The 22,493-nt window shown below is 49.3% G+C and overlaps 1 protein-coding gene across 2 annotated transcripts in view; it reads left to right on the plus strand.

Annotated features, from left to right (window-relative positions):
* The first annotated feature begins 3,111 nt into the window (after positions 1–3,111).
* The window catches only part of VASH2 (vasohibin 2), a 42,592-nt gene continuing 23,210 nt past the window's right edge, over positions 3,112–22,493 (plus strand). Inside the window, exons 1-5 of one of the 2 annotated variants that reach the window (XM_039463489.2) lie at positions 3,112–3,298; positions 3,895–4,365; positions 13,637–13,725; positions 18,188–18,244; positions 18,735–18,809. In XM_039463489.2, the coding sequence (XP_039319423.1) occupies positions 4,090–4,365; positions 13,637–13,725; positions 18,188–18,244; positions 18,735–18,809 (497 nt within the window). In that variant the 5' untranslated portion in view covers positions 3,112–3,298; positions 3,895–4,089. The remainder of the gene's footprint in view (positions 3,299–3,894; positions 4,366–13,636; positions 13,726–18,187; positions 18,245–18,734; positions 18,810–22,493) is intronic. The other variant, XM_074385173.1, reaches the window with a different exon arrangement.

The following is a 22,493-nucleotide window of genomic DNA, read 5'->3' on the forward strand; positions in this document are numbered from 1 at the left end:
TCATGCCTCAGCCTCCTGAGTAGCTGGGATTACAGGCATTGTGCCACCACACCGCCTAATTTTTGTATTTTTAGTAGAGACGGGATTTCACCGTGTTGGCCAGGCTGGACTCGACTCCTGACCTCGTGATCCACCCACCTTGGCCTCCCAAAGGGATTACAGGCGTGAGCCACGGCACCTGGCCCAATATGTGGTCTTTTATCCCTCACCCTTCTCCTCTCCTTCCCCACACACCCCCAGTCCCCAGAGTCCACTATATCATTATTATGTCTTTGTATCCTCGTAGCTTAGCTCCCACTTATAAATGAAAACATACGATGTTTAGAATTCCATTCCTGAGTTACTTCACTGAGAATAATGGGCTCTAGTTTCATCCAAGTTGCTGCAAAAGACGTTATTTCATTCCTTTATATGGCTGAGTAGTATTCCTTGGCATATATATACCACATTTTCTTATCCACTAATTAGTTAATGGGCACTCGGGTTGGCCCCATATTTTTGCAATTGTAACTTTGCTGCTATAAACATGTATACACATGTGTCTTTTTCTTTCTTTCTTTTTTTGAGATGGAGTTTCACTTTTGTTTCTCAGCCTGGAGTGCAGTGGTGAGATCTTGGCTCACTGCAACCTCCACCTCCTGGGTTCAAGTGATTCTCTTGCTTCAGCCTCTCGAGTAGCTGGGATTACAGGCATGCACCACCATGCCCAGTTAATTTTTGTATTTTTAGTAGAGACAGGGGTTTTGCCATGTTGGTCAGGCTGGTCTCGAACTCCTGACCTCAGGTGATCTACCCGCTTTGATCTCCCAAAGTGCTGGGATTACAGGCATGAGTCACTGCACCCGGCCGCACATGTCTCTTTTATATAATTACTTCTTTTCCTTTGAGTAGATACCCAGCAGCGGGATTGCTGGATCGAACGGTAGTTTTGGCTCTACTTCTAATTCCTTAAGGAATCTCCATTACTGTTTTTCACAGTGGTTGTACTAGTTTACATTCCCACCAGCAGTTTTAGACCTGTTCCCTTTTGGCACATCCATGCCAACATCTATTATTTTTTGACTTTTTAAAATTATGGGAATCCTTGCAAGAGTAAGATGGTATCTTATTGTGGTTTCAATGTACATGTCTCTGATAGTTAGTGATGTTGAACATTTTTTCATAATTTTGTTGACTATATATCCTTTTTTGAAAATTGTCTACTCATGTCCTTTTGCTCGCTTTTTAATGGGATTGTTTTTATCTTGCTGGTCTGTTTGAATTCCTTGTAGATTCTGGACACTAGTCCTTTGTCAGATGCACAGTTTGTGAATATTTTCTCCCACTGTGTGGGTTGTCTGTTTACTCTGCTGATTATTTCTTTTGCTGTGCAGAAGCTTCTTAGTTTAATTAGGTCCCATTTATTTATTTTCATTTTTGTTGCATTTGCTTTTGGGGTCTTAGTGATGAATTCTTTGCCTAAGCTAATGTCTAGAAGAGTTTTTCTGATGTTATCTTCTAGAATTTTTATGGTTTCAGGTCTTAGATTTAAGTCTTTGATCCATCTTGAGTTGATTTTTTGCATTTAAGTCTTTGATCCATCTTGAGTTGATCCTTGAGACAAGGATCCAGTTTCATTCTACACGTCTGCTTCAGCCTTTTGAGTAGCTGAGACTACAGGTGTGTACCAACACGTCCGACTAATTTAAAAATATTTATTTATTTATTTATTTATTTATTTATTTATTTATAGAGATGAGGTCTTGCTATGTTGGTCCAATCTCTAGCTCCTGGCCTCAAGTAATCCTTTCTCCTCTTTCTCCCAAAGTGCTGGGATTAAAGGTGTGAGCCACCGAGCCTGGCCTGTTCTTATTGTTGAATCTATAAAGTCCTAGACGTGGGCTCAGTCTTAGGGAGTAGTGCAGGGCTAAGACCAGAATCTAGATCTCCTCACCCAAGTCCTGGCTCTCAACTACCCCTCAGGGGCCTCTGCCCTTCTGTGGAAGAGAAGTTCCAGTTCCATGACAGGCAACTTGTCAGGATCAGCATCCAGAAACGGACCCACCATCAGTGACTCTTTGACAACTGTATTCTTAATTCAAGGTTCACTTAGCATAGGTCTCATAACTGCTTCACTCCGAGCTGGCCTGCTGACCTGCAGTTTAAAGAGAAAGGACGCTATGGCCAGGATGCTCAGTGCCACAAGAGAAGTCAGGGAATCACAGAACCTTACAGCCAGAACAGACCCCGGAGAGTTGAAGGTCTACTCTCCTTTCAGAAAGAGAAGCTAAGGCTCAGAGCAGGGAAGTGGCTTGTCCAGGGTCACACAGCTGAGCAAAGTGACAAACCCGGACTTGGAGCCAGCCTGCAGGTCAGCAGTCGGCTGCTCTTCCCACCTCAACCTGCTTGCCTCTTTCTTAAAGAAAAAGAAAGGGAAGGTGTTTCAGTAGTGAGTGTGGGAGGGCCACTCACTTCACCATGGCTAGGAAGCATCTCTCCATCCCACCTGTCGCTCGGCGGCGTGGCAGAACTGTCAGGGCCCATCTGACCTCCTGGGTTTTAGTGTCTCCTCTCAGCTTGGGCTTAAAGGGATTTTATTAACCGTGATTAGTATCAAAGGATCCAAAGCTGCACCCACTTGTTAATTCTGAGGAATTTTAAAATGCGGGATTAAAAAAAAATTAATTTCACGCATAGGTATGAACAGCCCCTCATCATCCCGGTTAAAGGATGAACCACTCTCATTCCCGGTAGAGGCAGGTGAGTGTGTCCAGCGCCCCTCAGGGAACGACGTTCTGATGCCAAACCCTCTGCTCCTCCGGGTCACTTCTCGGATCGTTTTGCTTCTTCTCCTCTGCTTCCACAGTTGCAAACCTCGAAGTGCCACGACCCCTGGGGAAACTCAATCTTAAGTCCCATGGCCAAACGCTCCAGCCCGCGGGCTCCCGGGACGCGACAGCGATCGGATTTCGCGTGGCCGCCCTGCTCCCCCTACTCCAGTCCCCTCCCGCCAGGGAACACCCGGAGCCAATCAGAGCGTCGGGGAGCTCGGGGTTGTAGAGTCCCGAGCCCGGGACCCGCCCCTCTTTGTTGCGGTGGCCAATGGACGCATTCAGAACATCGGCGGCTGCCCGGGTGACTCGGTTATATGTCACAGAATAACATTCGAGAATGGGACATGGAATGAGGCGACGGCCGCAGCAAACCCCAGCAGCCCCAGCCCCAGTCCTAGGCCCAGCAGCAGCGGAAGCCTCAGCCGCAGCCCCCGCTGTCCCGCCGCCCGGAGAGGCTCTGCAGCCATGAAGCGGACCGTCCCGAGGTAGGGTCCCGGAGCTGCCGCGCGCCCTTCCCGCGCCCCGCCCGCCTGCAGCCAGTCCCTCTCGGTGCTAGACGCTGGAACTCGGGTAAAAGGGGGCGGGTGGAGCTCTTTCCACTAGAACTCCTCCAGGTCCGGGAGGGCTTCCTGGAAGAAAGCGGGCCGCCTTGCAAGCCGAGGCTGCTGCAGCGCCCTCGCTCCAGCCCAGGGCGCTCACGTGCCGGCACGTTCATGGCTCCGCTCCTCTATCGACCACAGCTGGGGGACCGAGGAATGTGTGGAGCCTTGCGGGAACCTCCTGTTCCTTCACGCTACACGAGCTGTCTTTCTTCTCCCCACACCGTGCACTCCGCATCCTCCACGCTCCTTGCGCCCCCTCCATCCCCATCCCCCGGCCGCGGTTTAGGTGTGTAAGAAGCTTCGTGGCACGTTTTGGGCTGCCTTTCTAGGTAGTCGCCGAGCTGGAAGCCCGTTAGCGATTCCCAGAGAGGCTGTCAGCGTGCATGGGGGAGCGCAGGGGAGACACTCTGGGGCCCCTTACTCGGTTCCTCTGTGTGTCCACTTAGCCGTGGTGTCAGCTGTGTCTCCGCTGATTTCAGGCACCGCCGGTAGGCAGGGAGCCTCCGCGGAGCTCCCGCCGCCGCTCCCCCTTGGCGCGTCCTGCCGCAGCGAAAGGCATGGAGAAGGCCGCCCCCGCGGGGCGCTGATTCCCGCGCCGCGCCCGCGCGCACACGCCCCCCGCAGCAGCAGCCGCCGCGCGCCCCCAGCACCTCGCTCCCCGCCCAGGCCCCACCATGACCGGCTCCGCGGCCGACACTCATCGCTGCCCCCACCCCAAAGGCGCCAAAGGCACCCGGTCCCGGAGCAGCCACGCGCGGCCCGTGAGCCTCACCACCAGCGGGGGCTCGGAGGAGGAGGACAAAGACGGTGGGGTGCTGTTCCACGTTAACAAGAGCGGCTTCCCCATCGACAGCCACACCTGGGAGCGCATGTGGATGCACGTGGCCAAGGTGCACCCCAAGGGGGGAGAAATGGTGGGCGCCATCAGGAATGCCACCTTCTTGGCAAAGGTCAGTGGCTTCCAGGACGGGGTTGGGGGGCTGGGGGTAAGTGGGCAGCGATGGGACCGTTTCAGCCTATACATAGCAAATAGAGGCAATCTCCATTTTCCTGGTCCTGCTACAAACTCCGGTCCTCTCCCCATTCCTTCCTGCCAGCCCTTTTCTAATTGAGATGTTTACCTTGGAAGGCTAAAAAATGGGGAAAGGAGAGGTAGCGGGCGTGCTATCCTGGGACCGTGTAATTGGGTTGTGCCAAGATGTCTTTGAACCTCCAGCCAAACTCTATTATTTACTCACTCCCAGGTACATCCTCCTTCAGCAAAAGCTAGAGCCACCAGGTACCAGCGATTCCAAAGAATACATAGACCCCAGGGATCCCACCTTGCATGTTCTCTTTGGAGTGTCTTGCTCCTTTTCTGCTCCCCTCTTCCCCCAGCAAATGATTTATTAAGCTGTGAATGAATTTGAAGTCAACCAGACAGACTTCTCAGTGTGAATCATTTCCAGACTTTTTGCCAATTTTTTTCTTCTTTTTTCATGACAGTGACTTTCACCTCTGAAACTTGCAAAACAGTGAACTCTCTCTCTCTTCCCAGTTTATTTGGGCTCCAAGAAAAAAGAAAGACTTTTGGCTGAAACTTAAAAGGGATTTTCCAGTAGACATGATGAATTAGTCTTACTGGATAGAAAAAGAGGCTGAGGAATGAAACTCTCTTTTTGCCTTGGAGAGAAGCCAGTGAGCCATTTGGGTTTGGTGGCCAAGGATATTGTTACTGAGGCAGGGAGATATCCCCTGGTGGGAGTAGATTACATTATATGAAACATCAAAATGCAAAGTGTGAAGAAATGCCGCCAAGCCTTGGGGTTATCGCTGGTGGATGGTTTCTCCTGGACCCTGGGGACGCTTGGTACGGCTGACAAGATTCCTGGGCAGATCTAGGAATCCCAGACTTGAGACCCGGAAGGCCATCTGGTTGAGTCCCCAGCCTGGTGACAGCTGAGCATCTGAGCCTTCAGGCCAGAAAACTGTGTGTGTCCTTGGGGAAGTGACAGAGCCTCTAAACTTCCTGCTGCTGTCAGTTACAGTGTTTTATTATGCGACTGGTCAAAGAGATCTTCATTATGCCCAACTAGAATCTTGCCTGCTCTAGTGTCAACCATAATTACCCTTGCTGAGTTCTCCTTGAACATGAGAACAACATTGCTCCTGGTTTGCAGTTCTGACTTGAAAGTGTTTCCTCCAGTGAGGAGCTGAGAGCCCTTAAGCTTGGAAGAAAAGTGACCACAAGGGAAAAAACACCTGTTCCTACTGTCCCCATGCTGTCTTTCTTAGTAGCACCAGCACCAACACTACTTCTCATAGTGCTTTCATCCTTCCCCTCACTGTGTATGGGGCGGACATGCATTCTCTATGTGGGAATCATGGAATTTTCCTATTGGTAGAGACCAGTCTCCCACCTCTCAGCAGAATTCCTTCCTCTTTCTGAAGACCTCTTGGGAATAGGGGGCTTGCTGCTTCCCAGGGCAGCTGATCTTAGGCCGGGCCATAGTTGACTGTTAGGAAGTTCTTAGATCAAACATAAATTCTCCTTGCCACCGCCTGCCACACCCAAATCACATTTCATCACTGTTTGTTGCCTTTTGAATCAGCAGAGCATTTTCAGCTTTCTTTGCTACTCACAGCACCCTTGAATGCTATGAGAGAGTGCTCTTAGGGATTTGGAGCAAACATCAAGGGAATGAATCCCAATCTCACTTGTATGACATCTAGCCTTGTGCCTCACGTAAATGAGGTCATTTACTTAAAATCTCTGCCCTTAGTTTTCTCATCTATAACATGGGAATAGACCAGATTTCATAAGTTCTTTCCAACTCTAAAATCTCATGATGTTATGACCCTTGAGTCTCCAGGTCACTAATGCTGATCTGTATGATGTTAGAGGTCTGCTAGACAATGAGCCGTGAGGACTGTGACTTTCTGTCCTCTGCTTCTGCTTCCTCCTTTAGCCTTCTTTGTCCACAGGTAGCTCTTTTGCCCTTTCTTTCTTTCTTTCTTTCTTTCTTTCTTTCTTTCTTTCTTTCTTTTCTTTTCTTTTCTTTTCTTTTCTTTTCTTTCTTTTTTTTCGGAGACAAGGTCTTGCTCTGTCACCCAGGCTGGAGTGCAGTGTATGATCGTGGTTCACTGCAGTCTCAACCTCCCAGGTTCAAGCAATCCTCCCACCTCAGCCTCCTGAGTATAGCTGGAACTGCAGACACATACCACCCAACCTGGCTAACTTTGAAACAAATTTTTGTAGAGACAAGGTCTCACTGTGTTGCCCAGACTGGTCTCGAACTGGTCTAGGCTCAAGTGATTCTCCCGCATTGGCTTCCCAAAGTGCTGGGATTACAGGCGTGAGCCATCGCACCTGGCCTTTTGCCCTTTCTTATGTGTCATAGTTCCCAGACCAACTCACCCTGCTGCTCCTTCTGAGACAGTTCCTAGTCTGTCATTAGTCATTCGCAAGCACATGTGAGACACAATGTTCTAAATCCTGCCTGAGCGGTTTAGAACACAGACTGCTACTTCCCAAGACCTGGACCTGATTTCCCGTTATTGCAGCTGAATGCTGTGTGCTTAAGGGTTCCCTTTTTTGTACCGTGGCCACATCATATCGTACTTTTCATAGTAACCAGAAGGTCACACGAAAACTGCTTCCAGGCCAGGAATCAACAGCTCAAATGTGGACAGTCAGCGTTTTGGCCCGAAATATAAAGAACTTAACATTTCTCTCGCATTGCATATTGATGGTTGGTCCTCTATCCCCAATCCCATCTTGGTGTCTCCCCTGGCCCCGACATCCCCCAAGGCCTGACCCCTGCCCAGGCCTTAACATGGGAAGAGCCTCAAAAGCTCCCTTTTCCAGGGGCCGCTCCTCTTGGCTAGAGGGTTGTTCCTGTGCTCCGCTTGGCAGACTCTTTCCTCTGGGGCCAAGTCCTTTTCTCCATCAACCAAATCAATATCTTACTGAGGAGTTTGTACAGAAGCAGGGTGGTAGGGTAGTGGTGGTGGTAAAATGTTGGAGGGCTTCAGGGGGATTAACCATTTTTGGCCACTGAATGTAGACGAAGAAGCAAAAGAAGGGGATGGGGAAGGTTTTCAAGGGCCTGTGTGGAGGACTAAATGACACTTCCTTTGACTACAGGACATTCCTTTAGCAGCCATGGTAACTTCTGCCTGAAGGTCCAGATGTCCCCACCTTGCAGGGATTCCCTGCTTTGAGATCCTCCTTCTAAATTTGTGACTGCAGGCCTCCCCCTGCTGGTTGTTGGGTCTGAAGTTAGCAGTTGACCAAGTCAAAGGCAGGATTTTTCAGGGAGACTTTAAGGAGACAGCAAGAATCAGTTGGAGGATCACAGCAGATGGGAAAGGAGGGTCAGAGAGAGTGGCCAGCCCAGAAGAAAACAGTGGGCATTTAAGGAAATTCTAGGACAATCGTCCTGTTTCTTGACAGCCTGGAACTGGACTCTCATTGGGGCAGAAAAAACCGGGATGGATTCAGCAGGAAACAGCAGTCGGTTTCTTGCAGACCCCACTTTGCATGCCTTATTCGCATGTTGATTCCCAATTGGAAAATAATTCAAATTTAGAGGCCTGAGCTTCACCTGAGTGAAGACATGTGAGTGTTTGGTACTGGAGACCTGGCTGCAGTCCAGAGCCATCCCTGCCTGCTGCTGGCTCTTGCGGGCAGCTTCTTCCCTCCCCAGTCCTGGGTTCAGAACCTTCTGTCTGTCTGTCCATCCTGCCTCTGTCCCAGGCCATTCACAGACTCCTGGCTGCCTCTCTTGCAGGAGCCTGGGACTCATCCTGGACTCGTGGGTGCTGTTTTGTGTTTCTCTTCCCAAGTTGTCAAAGAAGATTGTTCTGCCTGATGCCTGCATAGTGTTTTCAGAGTAGGGATGACAAAAGGTTTCGAATTTCTTGTTAAAGACTCCTAGTGCCTGGGGTTCTTGCTGCCTCCCTGGTTCCTTTCCTGGCCTTTCCCTTCTCTCCCACATGGCAATGTCAGTTACACACCTGTGTCCATCTGTATCACTTCCCTTGAAGTCTTCCGACAGGTCAACTGTGCTTGACAAGAACAGAGTGGGAGAGAGGCTACCCATAAGAGCCTTGCCTGTGGTTTGTTTCATTATTCTTCTTCTTGAACCTTCTTGATCCTTCTCCACTCCACTCCCTCCTCCTGCCCCCTATCCCCCAAGTTTTCTAGGGACCCCACCCCTAGAACACAGGTGTAATGCCTGTGGGAAGAGGTTGGTTTCGATCTGTTTCCTCTAGATTCTGCCTTCATCAGTGTGGCCACAGCTGTGGGGCTGATGTAGGCAACAGGTGGTGAGACCCTTGAGGGGAAGGGCTACAGAAAATCAAAGTTGGAGTTTCAGGTAGTACAGTAATTGATGAAATCTGGCAGGAAAATAGGAGGAGGAGGGGCTCTGCGGACCCCAGTCTCGAACAGAAAGAAAGGGATGTGCCCTGGGCTTTTCCTAAGAAGGTTCACCAATTTATGTTTGCCTCAGTCCTGCAGGAGAGCATCCTCACCAGCACTGGGTGTCTGCATTTCAGTGCGTTTTTGCTAATTGGAGAGGTGAAAAATTACATTCTGCAGTAGCTTTAATTTGCGTTTCTTATATAATTAGAGACTTAAATCATTTTTTTCAAATACTTTCTTACTATTTGCTTTTCTTCTTTTGTGTCTTTTCATGACTTTTAAAATTGTGGAGATATATATGTATATGTATATATGTATATATATATATATGTTTATACACACACATCATATAATTTACCATTTTCACCATTTTTAAGTGTGCAACCCTGTGGCACTGAGTACATTCACATTGCTGTGCAGCCTCACACCATCCATCTTACCACCATCTGTCTCTAGAAGTTTCTCATTATCTTGACTGGAACTGTGTACCCATTCAGCACTAACTTTCCATCCCCTCTCCCCAGCCCTGGCAACCACCATTCTACTTCCTGTCTCTGTGACTTTGACGACCCTAGGAACCCCATATAAGGGGAATTATTCAATATTTTTCCTTTTGTGATTAGCTTATTTCATTTAGCTAAATGCCATCAAGTTTCATCCATGTGATAATGTGTCAAAATGTCTTTCTTTTTAAAGGCTGAATACTATTCCATTGTATATCATTGTATACATTTTGTTTATTCATCTGTCAGCGGACACTGGGGTGGCTTCCACCTTTGGGGACCATCTTTATTTTCACTGAGTCCTAAAGAGATTTCTTGTCACTTTGTATGAACTCTTCATGAATTAAGGATATTAACTCATTGTCACCAGTGCATCCCTATGCAGAAGTGAACATTTTCATCCTCTTCCATCAAGGTCAGAGTGTCTTCATGATATGAAGCTCCCAAGTTGAATGTCTAGGGACTCTACGGCTGATTCTGTTTTCCAGTTCCAGAAAAGTATGGGTCATTCAGGTTTACCCAACCTGAACCCCTGGCAATATATTGGTGATGAATAATCACACAGCTTATACTTTTTCTTTTTCTTTTTCTTTTTTTTTTTTTTTTTTTTTTTTTGAGATAGAGTCTTGCTCTGTCACCCAGGCTGGAGTGCAGTGGCTCAATCACTGCAACCTCCACTTCCCAGGTTCAAGCAATTCTCCTGCCTCCGCCTCCTGAGTAGCTGGGATTATAGGCACATGCCACCATGCCCAGCTAATTTTCATATTTTTAGTAGAACCGGGGTTTCACCATGTTGGCCAGGCTGGTCTCAAACTCTAGACCTCAAGCAATCCACTCACCTTGGCCTCCCAAAGTGCTGGGACTACAGGCGTGAGCCATGTTGCCTGGCCAACATGGCTTACACTTAAGGAGCACCGTGTGCCAAGCCCCAAGCTGCCTACTTTTGCATTAGGTCATGTAATGCTTACAGCCAGCATGGAAGGCTGGAAGTAGGTGATACTATTCCCACTTTTTTTTTTTTTTTTTTTTTTTTTTTTTTTTTTTTTTTTTGAGAAGGAGTTTCACTCTTGTTACCCAGGCTGGAGTGCAATGGCGCGATCTCGGCTCACCGCAACCTCCACCTCCTGGGTTCAGGCAATTCTCCTGCCTCAGCCTCCTGAGTAGCTGGGATTACAGGCACGCGCCACCATGCCCAGCTAATTTTTTGTATTTTTAGTAGAGACGGGGTTTCACTATGTTGACCAGGATGGTCTCGATCTCTTGACCTCGTGATCCACCCGCCTCAGCCTCCCAAAGTGCTGGGATTACAGGCTTGAGCCACCGCGCCCGGCCACTATTCCCATTTTATCAGGAAGAAAACAGAGGCTTAGAGAGGTCATGCAGCTTGACCAGGACCCACAGCTAGTAGGTGGCAGAGCAGGGCTTTGGACCTCGTTGTGTCTGTCCCCTAATATCTTCCTTCTCCAGGAAGCCCACCTGGTTTACAGTCCATGCCAGTGGGAATATTGGCAGCCTGAGGCACTGGTTGGAAGTGGAACCCCCAAGCTGAGCTTAGCCAGCTCTCCCAGACCTCAGAGTGATCCGTAGCCTATGACATCATTCCCTCTGCGGTCTCCAGGCCTCGCCCCACACCCCTGCCCCTGGCTGGGACTTGGGGAATGTATACTTTTGTCCTCCCAGTGGGGAGGAAGTGTGGCCACAGCTCCTGTACTCTGCTCACAGCCAGGCTGAGGTAACCATGCAGCTGTTTTTAAAAGCCCTTGGACACCATTGGGCTGCTATTCTGAGGACCAGCTGCCGCCCCGCTCCCACCCTGCCCCCACCCTGCCCCCGCCCTGCCATCCAGCTCCTGTGGGCTCTGTTGGGCTTGAGGGGGGTTGAAATAATTTGGTGCTCAGCCCCCTCAGCAGACTCTTTAACCAAGTCACTGGCCGCAGCAAAGCTCTGGCCTAGGGATACCCCTCTGGGGTCTCCTGGGTGACTCCGGCATTTTCCTACAATTACCAGCTTTTCTATTAAGGAGGTTCAGACTGAGCTTTTCTGTGCAGAAATGTTTATGCTTTTTTTTTTTTTTTTTTTTTTTTTTTTTTTGAGATAGCTTCTTGCTCTGTTACCCAAACTGGAGTGCAGTGGCTCATTTACGGTTCACTGCAGCCTTGAGCTCCTGGACTCAAGCCATCTTCCTACCTCAGCCTCCTGAGTAGTTGCAACTACAGGCACATGCCACCATGCTCTGTTAATGTGTTTTATGTGTTTTTTTGTTTGTTTGTTTGTTTGTTTTGTAGTGATGGAGTCTTGCCATGTTGCCCAGGCTGGTCTCCAACTTCTGGGCTCAAGCGATTTGCCCACCTTGACCTCCCAAAGTGTTGGGATTATAGGTATCAGCCACCGTGCCCGGTCTGTGTAGGTCTTAATAAACTGGAATTCCATTCCCCTCCTCCCTGCCTCTGCTCCTGGGCTTTCTCTCCTGAGGTGCTAAAGGCAGTTTTGTTCACGTCTCCCCTTTTCTCCTCACTTTGTGAAATCTCTGGCATGCTTTTTTTTTTTTTTTTTTTTTTTTATTTATTTATTTTTTTTAACATGGAACACTTTCTAGTATATGTTAGGGCAGAAACACAGGATACACTTTACATTTTGACTGTGTGTGTGTGTGTGTGTGTGTGTGTGCGCGCGCGCCTGCGTGTGTGAGTCACGGGAGCAAATATTGAATACTTTGCCCCCAAAATGACTCTCTCAGACAGAAGTGTGAGTGATTCGGGTTGACATGTTGTCAACAAAATGTAGCTTGCAGAATAGTTGTGCCTGCATGTGCACACACACATGCACACACACACACCTAACACCTTGGCTGTAATGTAGGAAGTGTGATTCTGATGAGTTTCCTTCCAGCAGAGGAGGTAGTTGTGGTGAAGTAGGACATTTCCAAGCCAAGAGAGAAATGAGGCAGTGAGAGGAAAGGAATGTCAAGGAGTATTTGCAGTAAACGCAGCCAGCGGGGTGGAAGCATGGAAAGAGCCTGATGCCCAGGCAGGGGGCAGCGTGCCCTCAGCCTCACACTGGGCTCATGCCTGGAGAGCCAGGGAGAGAGCCACGAACGGCCTTAGGCAGCGTCTGGCTCTGCTGCCTGGCCTGGCTGCCTAGGGCCATCCCCCGTCTCCCCAGCAATGTCCCTTTCCATCAGTGGAGCACCAAATCCCCAGGGCCACCCTCGCCCTGTTTTCTCTGTGGATGGGCCTCACCCGTCCTCAGGCCCTTTCTGCTTCTCCCTAAGTGGCTTGGCCTGGAGGAGTCTCCTTTCTCCTTCCCAGTAGCAGCAAAAGCCAGAGCCCCACCCACGTGGGCTGAGATTCTCTGTCACCAAGGACCCCAACCCCCAGAGAGACAGAGGTCAGGAAACCCAGAAACATATAAGGGAAATAAAGCAAAAAGCAAAACCAACCAAGAAAACCCCACACCGTGCCTGGCTCTCAGAGAGTGTTGACCGAGGGGCAGACTAAGAAGTGAAGGTGCTGCCAGAGCTGCCGTGAGGGGAGAGTGGTAAGACGGCTTGTGAGTCACAGGAGCCGCACTTGCCTGGAGAGAGTCAAGGCAAGAGGAGGGATCTTCCCTAATCCATCTGGACGGGACTCTGGGAAAGGGACACACTGGGCGTTGCAGGGAGAGTGGTATTCAGATGTGGCACATGTAGTGCCATGTTGTAATTCTCCAGGGCACCATTCATTCACTTTATGTGTGTATGTATTAATTTTAGAGAGGGGGTTTCACCATGTTGCCCAGGGTGGTCTCAAACTCCTGGGCTCATGTGATCCACCCACCTCAGCCTCCCAAAGTGCTGGGATTACAGGCGTGGTCACGGCGCCCGGCATCCATTTGCTTTCTCTTCTGTGTAAATGTCGCCCTGCAGTAGCGCACTTGTAGTGGATCACCGTTTGCCACGCAGCGAAAGGCGTCATGCAGTCATTGATGCAGTGCCTTCGTGTCCATCCCCGGCCAGGCTCAGTGGGGGGACGCGATAGAACATGGTTCTTCCCCTCTAGGAGGCATTAGGCTCCTGCAGGGAAGAAAGCTGGATCACATAGCACCCAGAGGCCCATAGAGAACCACCATGACTCAGAGGGAACTTCCATGAGGCACCCACTGTTCCCCAGAGACCTCATGGAGGAGGCACTGCTCAATCAGGTGACCACTGTGCTGCCATCAGCTCTCAAGAGCACCTCTTTCTCTGGTGGCTTCAGCCCTGTGCCTGCCCCCAGAAGCTGGGCCCCAGAGCACCTCCTTAATAAACACTTCCTCTTCTCTCTTTCTCTGCAGCCTTCAATACCCCAGGTCCCAAACTACAGGCTGTCAATGACGATCCCAGACTGGCTCCAGGCGATCCAGAATTACATGAAAACACTACAGTATCCTTCCAACCAAGGTGTGAGCACACCCAGCCAGGGGACGGGCATGGTGATCACAAGCCTGGTGGCTGATCTGTCCCCAGCTGGTCATCAAAATCTCTCTAAGGTTGGTGAGGCAAGGCATGGAGGATGCTCCAGGTGGGGGTCTAGAAAGAGTGTGCATGGACGATGTCATTGCAGTGATCCAGTGGGGCAGGCTGGTCCACCTTGAGCCCCTCCAGCTTCTCTTTCTCCCTCCTCTTCCCTGTCCCTGTCCTTTTTCCCCTGAGCACCCCCCTTCCTTCTATCTTCTCCTCTTTCTCCACTTCCTCTTGGTCATCTTTGTTCTCCTCGTCCTGTTCTCCTCCACTGTCTTTCTTTCTTTCTTTCTTTTTTTTTTTTTTTTGAGATGAAGACTTGCTCTGTCACCCAGGCTGGAGTGTGTTGGTGTACTCTCGACTCACTGCAACCTCCACCTCCTGGGTACAAGCACTTCTCCCGCCTCAACCTCCCGAGTAGCTGGGATTACAGGCGCCCGCTGCTACACCCGACTAATTCTTGTTTTTAGTGAGACAGAGTCTCCACTATGTTGGTCAGGCTGGTCTCGAACTGACCTCAAGTGATCCGCCCACCTCAGCTTCTGAAGTGCTGGGATTACAGGCCTAAGCCCCCACACCCAGCCCTCCCCTGCCTGTTGCCTTCTTCCCTCCTTCTCTCTCACTCCTTTTCTCTTTGTTTTGCCCTCATCCCTGACTGCTCATGATCTACAGTAGGCCCACCTGGTGTTGCCTTTGTTCCCCCAGGTGAGCCAGGCTGGTGAGCTGCTCGGTTCTACATGAATGTTTGGGGTTCTGGGATTGGGGGCCCTCTCCCCCAACTCGAGCTTGAGGCAGAGCTAAGAAACTCACTGGCTTCAGTGTCAGTTCAGCTGGTTTGGTACGTTGCTCCTCCACACCCGCAGGTGTTTGCAGTCAGGATTAGATCAGTTCTGAGAACTCCCACGAACAACACTATAGGGGCAGAGGGGCAGGAGTGGATGGTCCACCTGCCCCTTCTGGTATTTTATATGGAGAGGAGTCAGATGGGAAGCTGAACCCCAGCACATTGTCCAGAGGTCAAGCTTCTGTGGACCTCTGTCCTTCCTCCGTAAATGTATAACACAGCCTGTTCTGCAAGGTTTCAGGCACGTGGACCAGCTTTCTGTTTGTCTGTCCATACCCAGCCCTGAAGCAGAAAGGATTTCAGAGGGCACTGCACACATGTTCCACGAATCCCAGCAAAGCCCCTCTGCTCTGTGTTATAGCAAGAATCTTTCTGCTGGATTTTTGTGTCTTCCCTGCTGGGACAAAACATTAGCACCTCCCCCACAGGGCTTGGTATTACTAGATTGGAAAACAGCAATGTCTGCTCATTTGGGTAGGGAGATTACTTGACTGGCTTCTCTGCTTTCACTTCACGATCATCAGCTCCCCAACATGGCATCTTCCCAGTAAAACCCTAAGGCAATATCAGAAGGAAGAGGTAGCCCTAATCTCCAAGACAGAGGCTGGCAGCCCTAGCCCTTGGAAGGCTATCTGGTGTTTGTGCTGATCCTCACTCTAGGACTTGCATGGGGATATTCCACATGGTCCTGAGGCACAAACTCTTGCCAGAGCAGACCTGGACCCCAAGAACTGGCCCTTTCTGGATGTGACTGACTCCTCATAGACTCTTCTAGAAGGTGACAGCAACTAGAATGCCTCCTCACTTTTTTTTTTTTTTAACTTAAAGTCAACTGATTATAGGCTTTAAGGCTCTCCACTTCTATCTAGGACATGGTCTTCATGAGGATCATCTGGCTGAGAGTTAAGATAATTAGCCTGGCTGGGAAAGCATTGATGGAAGAAATTTGCATGTGCTTTACATATCATTTGCTCACCTGCTGTAAACCTGACAGCACATTCTCAGCTACATTTTCATGGTTGCCCTGAAGGATCTGCTTTTCCATTTTTCTCTTCTCTGACCCATTATGACTGCGAAGGTCAGTGACCGACAGCATCAGTGACTGCAGAGGGCCACAGAAGGGAAGCACAAGCAGGCTGCGGGGACATGCTCCCGGCCACCTGCCCCCTAGAGCCATTGCATGAGGAAGGCAGGGCATTAACCCTTCCACCTTCTGACCTGACTTTTATTTAGTTCCTTGGGACTCCCTACTGCTTTGTCCTGGGCACAGTTGACAGGTGGCAGGGGATGGGGACTGCTTGGCGTCAGTCCTGACTGTGGGTGTGCTCAGCTGGCAGTGGGGATAGGAAAGGACGACTCCTGCCTTCCCCTCAGATATCCTCGAGCAACAACCAACAGGAGTGCTGGCATGCTGGTTGGGGGAGAAGCCTTTTAACAGCAAACTCAGCAAACTCGGGCTTAGTGAGATCTCCCCCCAGGGCTTGTATAGAGCAGACTTCTCCCCAGCCCACTTTCAGGGGCTCAATGATTAACTCTAAGGAGCTGAAAAAAGACGTTCAGGTACAATTGTTTTTATTATTTTGCTATGTGTTTGTCTCACTTGATGTACTAGATGTATTAATGAGGTATGCAAGCGAGGGAAAGTTGGGCATAGAACTGACTTTTTGCCCACTGAATTCTACTTCATGTACCAGGAACCTCCTTGCTTGAATACAATGTTTGGTGAGGTAAAGAAAGCACTTCACAATAAGAATATTTAGCCCTTCGTTTTTCTCTTTTACCTCTAGGATTTTGTGTGTTGCATGTTTTAAAAACTGGGCAAGCCTGTGTGGTTAGTTGTTATTCTTATGGCCCAGGTCAGTAACTCTCAAACCCGTGATCTTGAGAGGCCCCCCAGCCCTCACCCTGGAGCTGCCAGTTCAGTCATCTGAGGTGAGGTGACTCTGAGTGGCATCCGGGGTTATGAATGATGGCCTCAAATCAGGCTCTCCAGGGCTGGAGCCCAGAATCTGCTTATACCGAGCTCTCCAGGGGGTTATGTGTGCCCGTGTTTGAGTAACCAAGCACGGCTGTGCCAGGAGAGGAATCCCAGCCCTTCTCAGGAGGGTGCAAGGTGCCTCTAGGTGCCACTGTCACTGTGGGGCACCCATTGACTCTCCCACACTCACTTGGCCTGCAGCAGCTCTGGGTATAGAAGTTCAGGCTTCATTAGCACGTTCCCAATGTGCACTTTTCCCATAGGATTTTGTTTGAAGAGCAAAACCTACAAAGCAACTTCTCATTAGGCTCAGAAAAGTCAAAACCCAGTCGGAGAGCACCGCGTCAGTGAACGTCTCATCTCCTTCAGAACAACGTGGGGCAAGCTTGCCAGTTCCTGAGACCTCTGGGCAGTCAGCTAAATCCCAGATGGTGAATAATGGTGCAGCTTCTCAGATTTAGTAATCAATGCCAAGTACCAGCACAGGCATGAAAAAAAAGTGGCATCTCCACAGTAAGACCTGCTGCAGAGTCTGTGCGCTGCTGAAAAACCCTACTGCTATCCATCTGCCCTTTCATCCTTGCTTCCGTCCATCTCCACCCTTCCATTTCATCCATCCACTCATTCATCCATCCACCTTTCCATCCATCCACATATCCATCCATCCATGTATTTCTCATTCATTTAATAATATTTGCCAAACTTGCATATGTTGGGTTTCTGCCAGGAGTTTTTTTTTTTTTTTTTTTTTTTTTTTTTTTTTTTTTTTTTTTTTTTTGAGAATGAATCTTGCTCTGTTGCTCAGGCTGGAGTGCAGTGGCATGATCTCAGCTCACTGCAACCTCTGCTTCCTGGGTTCAAGTGATTTTCCTGCCTCACCCTCCTGAGTAGCTGGGATTACAGGCCCGTGCTACTACACCTGGCTAATTTTAGTATTTTTAGTAGAGGTTGATTTTCACCATGTTGGCTAGACTGGTATTGAACTCCTGACCCCAGGTGATCCACCCACCTCAGCCTTCCAAAGTGCTGGGATTACAGGCATGAGTCACTGCGCCCGGCCTTCTGCCAGGTTTTATGGGTGATATAAAGATAATGAAAAAATAGTTCCAGCTAGGTATGGTGGTGCATGCCTGAGGTCCCAGCTACTTGGGAAGCTGAGGCAGGAAAATCACTTGAGCCCAGGAGTTCAGGACCAGCCTGGGCAACATAGCAAGACTATGTTTAAAAAAAAAAAAAAAAAAAAAAAAAAAAGAATAGTACCAACTCTCAAAGAGCTTGTAGTCTACTAGGTGAATTAAGACAAATATTCAACTACCCAGAATACAGAGCAAATTGAAAAGAGCTGTTATAAAGGACCATGATACTTTGCAGCCTGTTAGAAATTGGATTTTCAGGGCAGGATAGTGAGGAGTTAGAGGCTACTGGCTACCTTCCAGGTGCTGGCGACTTCTGAAAAGCCCTCACATCCTTGTCTCATTGAGAAATCAGAATGTATAGCTTTCTCTGCTGCATTACTGGGACCTTGGAGTTTTCTGTCACTTTCTCTTTACATACTTTACACAGATACAATCACACAGGGACCCAGTTCTTTGAAATTAGGAAAATGAGACCGCTGAGTGGGTAAGTGGTGCATGATCTGTGGCCATATATCTCTCCTACCCTCAAGCCGCCAGCTCCCTCTCCCAACCTCTATTCCGGTAGCCCAGGGCTCAGATAGCCTCGTCTGTCAGGGGTGGAGGTGGAGGGTGCCCCAGGGCTAGGTTGGAGGTGGGACTGAGGACCAGCCGCTCTTTTAGCTGAGTTCAATGGTGAAATCTAACTCCCAGGATGGAGGAGGCTTGTAAACTCTGCTTCATGAGGCCTCCTCTATTTGTTCCATGGTAGTGCCCCCTGTCCTGGTGTTACAGCAGGAGGGTGCTATGGAATACTGGCATTAACCCCAGGAATTAACTCTTATGCTCTGGTGCCTTCTGTGAGGTGAGTTGTCCCTTTTCCCTCTGTGGTCCTGCGTGGTTCCTGGTGTGGGGATAGGCATGCTGAAGGATTGACAGACTGACCGAGTGTATAATTAAATAGGTTCTGAGATCCTCTGCTGTGCTCTATCCTACAGGTTAATGGAAACAGCAAAAGAAATGACCCGAGAGTCCTTGCCTATCAAATGCCTTGAAGCTGTCATCCTGGGCATGTATCCTTTAAGTTATGTATGCTTAAGTTTCCTCCATAAATGGTGGCTTCACAGTGGCGCTGGCTGTGCCTTTCACATTGTAAATTCAGAGATGATGCCCATTATCTCCTTTGCAGAAAGTGTCAAACTCCTCTGGTTCATGTCTTTAACTTTCACCATGTAGAATTGAACCAAATCAATGCTTGGCTTCTTGGACCAGTATTAGTTTAACCTGTGAGCTGCGGCACCCATCAGGCCAGGCTCTCAGGCCAGTGACCTTGCAGATTCACTGTGAGAATTCTAACTTGGAGGGACTAGAGAGAGTGTATGCGGCTGTTCTTTGCATTAATATGACATTGCAGCAGGAAAGACACTCAAGGGGAAATGCAACCAGAGCCAAGAGTGCTGGTATCCAAACCCATCTCCAGGGAAATTCTTTGAAAATTCAGTGACGTGATCTCAGCTCGCTGCAACCCCTGCCTCCCAGGATCAAGTGATCCTCTGACCTCAACCTCCTGAGTAGTTGGGACTACAGGCGCATGCCACCATGCCTGGCTAATTTTTTTTTTTGTTTTGTATTTTTGGTAGAGACAGGGTTTCACCATGTTATCCAGGCTGGTCTCAAACTCCTGAGCTCAAGCGATCTGCCCGCCTGAGCCTCCCAAAGTGCTGAGATTACAGGCAGGAGCCATCGTGCCCGGCCTGCCAGGGAAAATTCTAAGAGTGGCGTGTGGAGGAGACCAAGCAGTGGTGGTGTATCCTGACCTGACAGAGCCTACTGCTAAAACAAGGGTCTAGCTTCTCCTACACTTTCTGTTCCATTTTCCACCAAACTCCTGGCTCTTAAGCCTGAGAACAATATGGTTCAGGGAAACTGTGATGGCATCAGCATATTGGTGGTGATGGCAATTGAACATGATCAGATAGAAGAGCAAAGACACTCCCAAGTCCTACGGGATGAATGGCTGGAAGGGACAGTGGAAAAGGAAACACTGCAATACAGGCGCTTGAGAGGCGATTCCAGGCAAGACTAGTTAGGTCCGTGAGTGTTGTGCTGAGAAATGACTTTTTTCCAAAAGGCAATGGGCAACCCAGATGAAAGCTCTGAAGCAGAGGTGTGGTGTGCTCAGGTGTGTGCTCTAGAGAGGTGGTTCCCCAAAGGAGAGGCTGAAGGACAGAGTGGGGAAGGCTGGGCTGGATCAGCAAAGCCCATTGGGAGCTGTTACATGAGGGAATGGTGACGCTGGACTCATGGCCCTGGGCATGGGAATGGATTTCAGAGAATTGTTTTAAGAGCGATCTAGGAGACAGAATTTATAGGACTTGCAGGCCAACTAGATGCAGGAGTTGAGGAAGGAGCCAATGACTACAGGTTTCTCAATTGGGCAATAGACTGCAGGATAAGCTGGAGGAATAAGAGTGGCAGAGAAATGAGCTGCGTCACTGCAAACCTGGACTAAGGCAGTGGCAGTAAAGGAGGAGGGAAGCGATGGTGGCATCTATCGTCACCACCACTTGGGGACTACTTAGAGGGGCGGAGTTATTGGAGAAAGGCAGTGACTCCACATTTCTGGCTTGTGTGATAATGCCACAGTCCAAGGGAAGGACTTCAAGGGGAGGGTCAGATTTAGGGTGAGACGTGCTCAGATTCGGACACGTTAAATTTCCTTGTGGGATGTCGGGATGAGGTATTTGCAGTGTGGAGCTGACAGGGGAATCTGCACTGGAAATGCGAATTTAGGAGCTGTGATTAGGAGGTTATGCTTACTGTTCAAGAAGTGAGAAGAGAAAAAGGTCAAAGATGAAATCAATATTTTTTGGTATAGTTGGGTACAAAGAGGCCAAGAAAGAGACTTGAGAAGGAAGGTCAGAGAGTTAGAAGGAAAACCAGGAGAGAAAGGAGATGGAGAGGCCAGTGGAAGGATGCGTGGCTCCGAATCGTGCTGGGGACAGGCGGATTGATCTAGTCTGTTTTCTGGGTCTCCTGGTGATTTTTGTGGGAAGGGGAATCTCTGTGCCACTCTGGAGTCTGGGGAACACTTGCAGGCCTGATCTGAAACAAGATTGACCACAGGTGCCTTGGCTGACATTTTAAAAATGGAAACTTGAACCTTACTGAGACCCCTTTCCAACCCTCCTGTCATCCTCCTCCCTGTTTCCCACCAAGGAGATGAAATGTGTGCTTGGGGAACCCAGCAGGAGGCTGGGAATGGGGGTTGGGGCAGCAGATGGCTCAGGGCCCCAACTCTTTAGTGGCGGGAGTCAGCCACAGCTGTTGAGCGAAGCCTCCTGCAAGTTTAATGGGGGCAGATGATTGGCTGGGGAATTGCTGGTGGAAGAGATCAATGAAGGAGAACACAAGCCCAGGCCCTTCATGGGGTGGACAAGTTAACTTCAGACTCTTTGTTGAGGGGTGTCTGAGTGCTTCTGTTTTTAGGTCATCGAAATGACCACCTCCCTTACACAATCGTTTCATCCCTGCACAATTTTATACATCCTAGCATCTATGCCATTGGAATCACCTACAACCTACTGGAATTGTGGGGATGGACCTAGGAACAGCCTGTGAGCCTGTCCAAATCAGAGACCGTGAGCGTGGTTTCCTTTGTTCTTATTCATCTGACATTTCAGAAAAGTGTGGGAAAGGTGGAGAGCCTTAGTTCACACTGCTGAACTCAGAGAAATTTGACTCTTGCACACAGACAGGAAACACAGACCCAAATTCTTTTTTTGAGACAGAGTCTGGCTCTGTAATCCAGGCTGGAGTGCAGTGGCATGATTTCAGCTCACTGCAATCTCTGCCTCCTGGATTCCAGTGATTCTCCTGCCTCAGCCTCTGGAGTAGTTGGAATTACAAGCGTTCACCACCACACCTGGCTAATTTTTTGTATTTTTAGTAGAGATGAGGTTTCACCATGTTGGCCAGGCTGATCTCAAACTCTTGACCTCAGGTGATCTGTCCCCCTCGGCCTCCCAAACAGACGTGAATTCTGAAAGTTATAGCATCTTTGTCTTTTCTCTTTGCTCTGGTCAGCATCCCTGGGTCCTGCTTTCCACTCGGGGCTAGTGAAGGTTATGAACAGGGTCATCCATCTGTGTTTCCCACAGGCCTTCTTCGGGTCTTGGCTCCACGACTTTGAAACTGGTTGGCTTGGCTGCATTGATGCCTGTGTCCATCGGCCTGTCCTTCCTTGCTTTCTCGTTTCTGACTTTAGCCCAGAGTTCAGGATTCATTAGTGCTGAGCCACTTCTTTTCATTTTGTTTGAGGGCATGCCCATGCTTTTACATGCCTGCTAGAGAGGTAGATCTTTGCATCCAGATTATCTTGTGAAAGATGGCAGGTATTTTGGGGGGCCTCACTGGCCATGGTGGGGCTTGCTTGCGATACTAAAGCACTAGGGTTTATTAAAGTAACAGGTTCAGTGTGAGAGGCAGATGAGGAATAGTCCTGGGGGCTGGATGCTGGAAAGATGATCCCTGGCTTGGCGCTACCACTCCTGCTTCCCTGGAAAAGCTCAGGTTACTCCCCTGCTGGCATCTATACTACCTTCCCTCCCTCTCCATTCGCAATTGCTCCAGGTCCCAAGGCTTTACCAGTCAATGTTATGATAGGACAAATCCTTGAGATCAGTGACTCGTGACATGAGGGCCTGATGCTCCCTCTTGCCTCCTCCCCACTTCTCCACCTGGCTGACTCTACTTCT

This window comes from Saimiri boliviensis, chromosome 14 (genome assembly GCF_048565385.1).
Source record: "Saimiri boliviensis isolate mSaiBol1 chromosome 14, mSaiBol1.pri, whole genome shotgun sequence".
NCBI lineage: Eukaryota > Metazoa > Chordata > Mammalia > Primates > Cebidae > Saimiri > Saimiri boliviensis.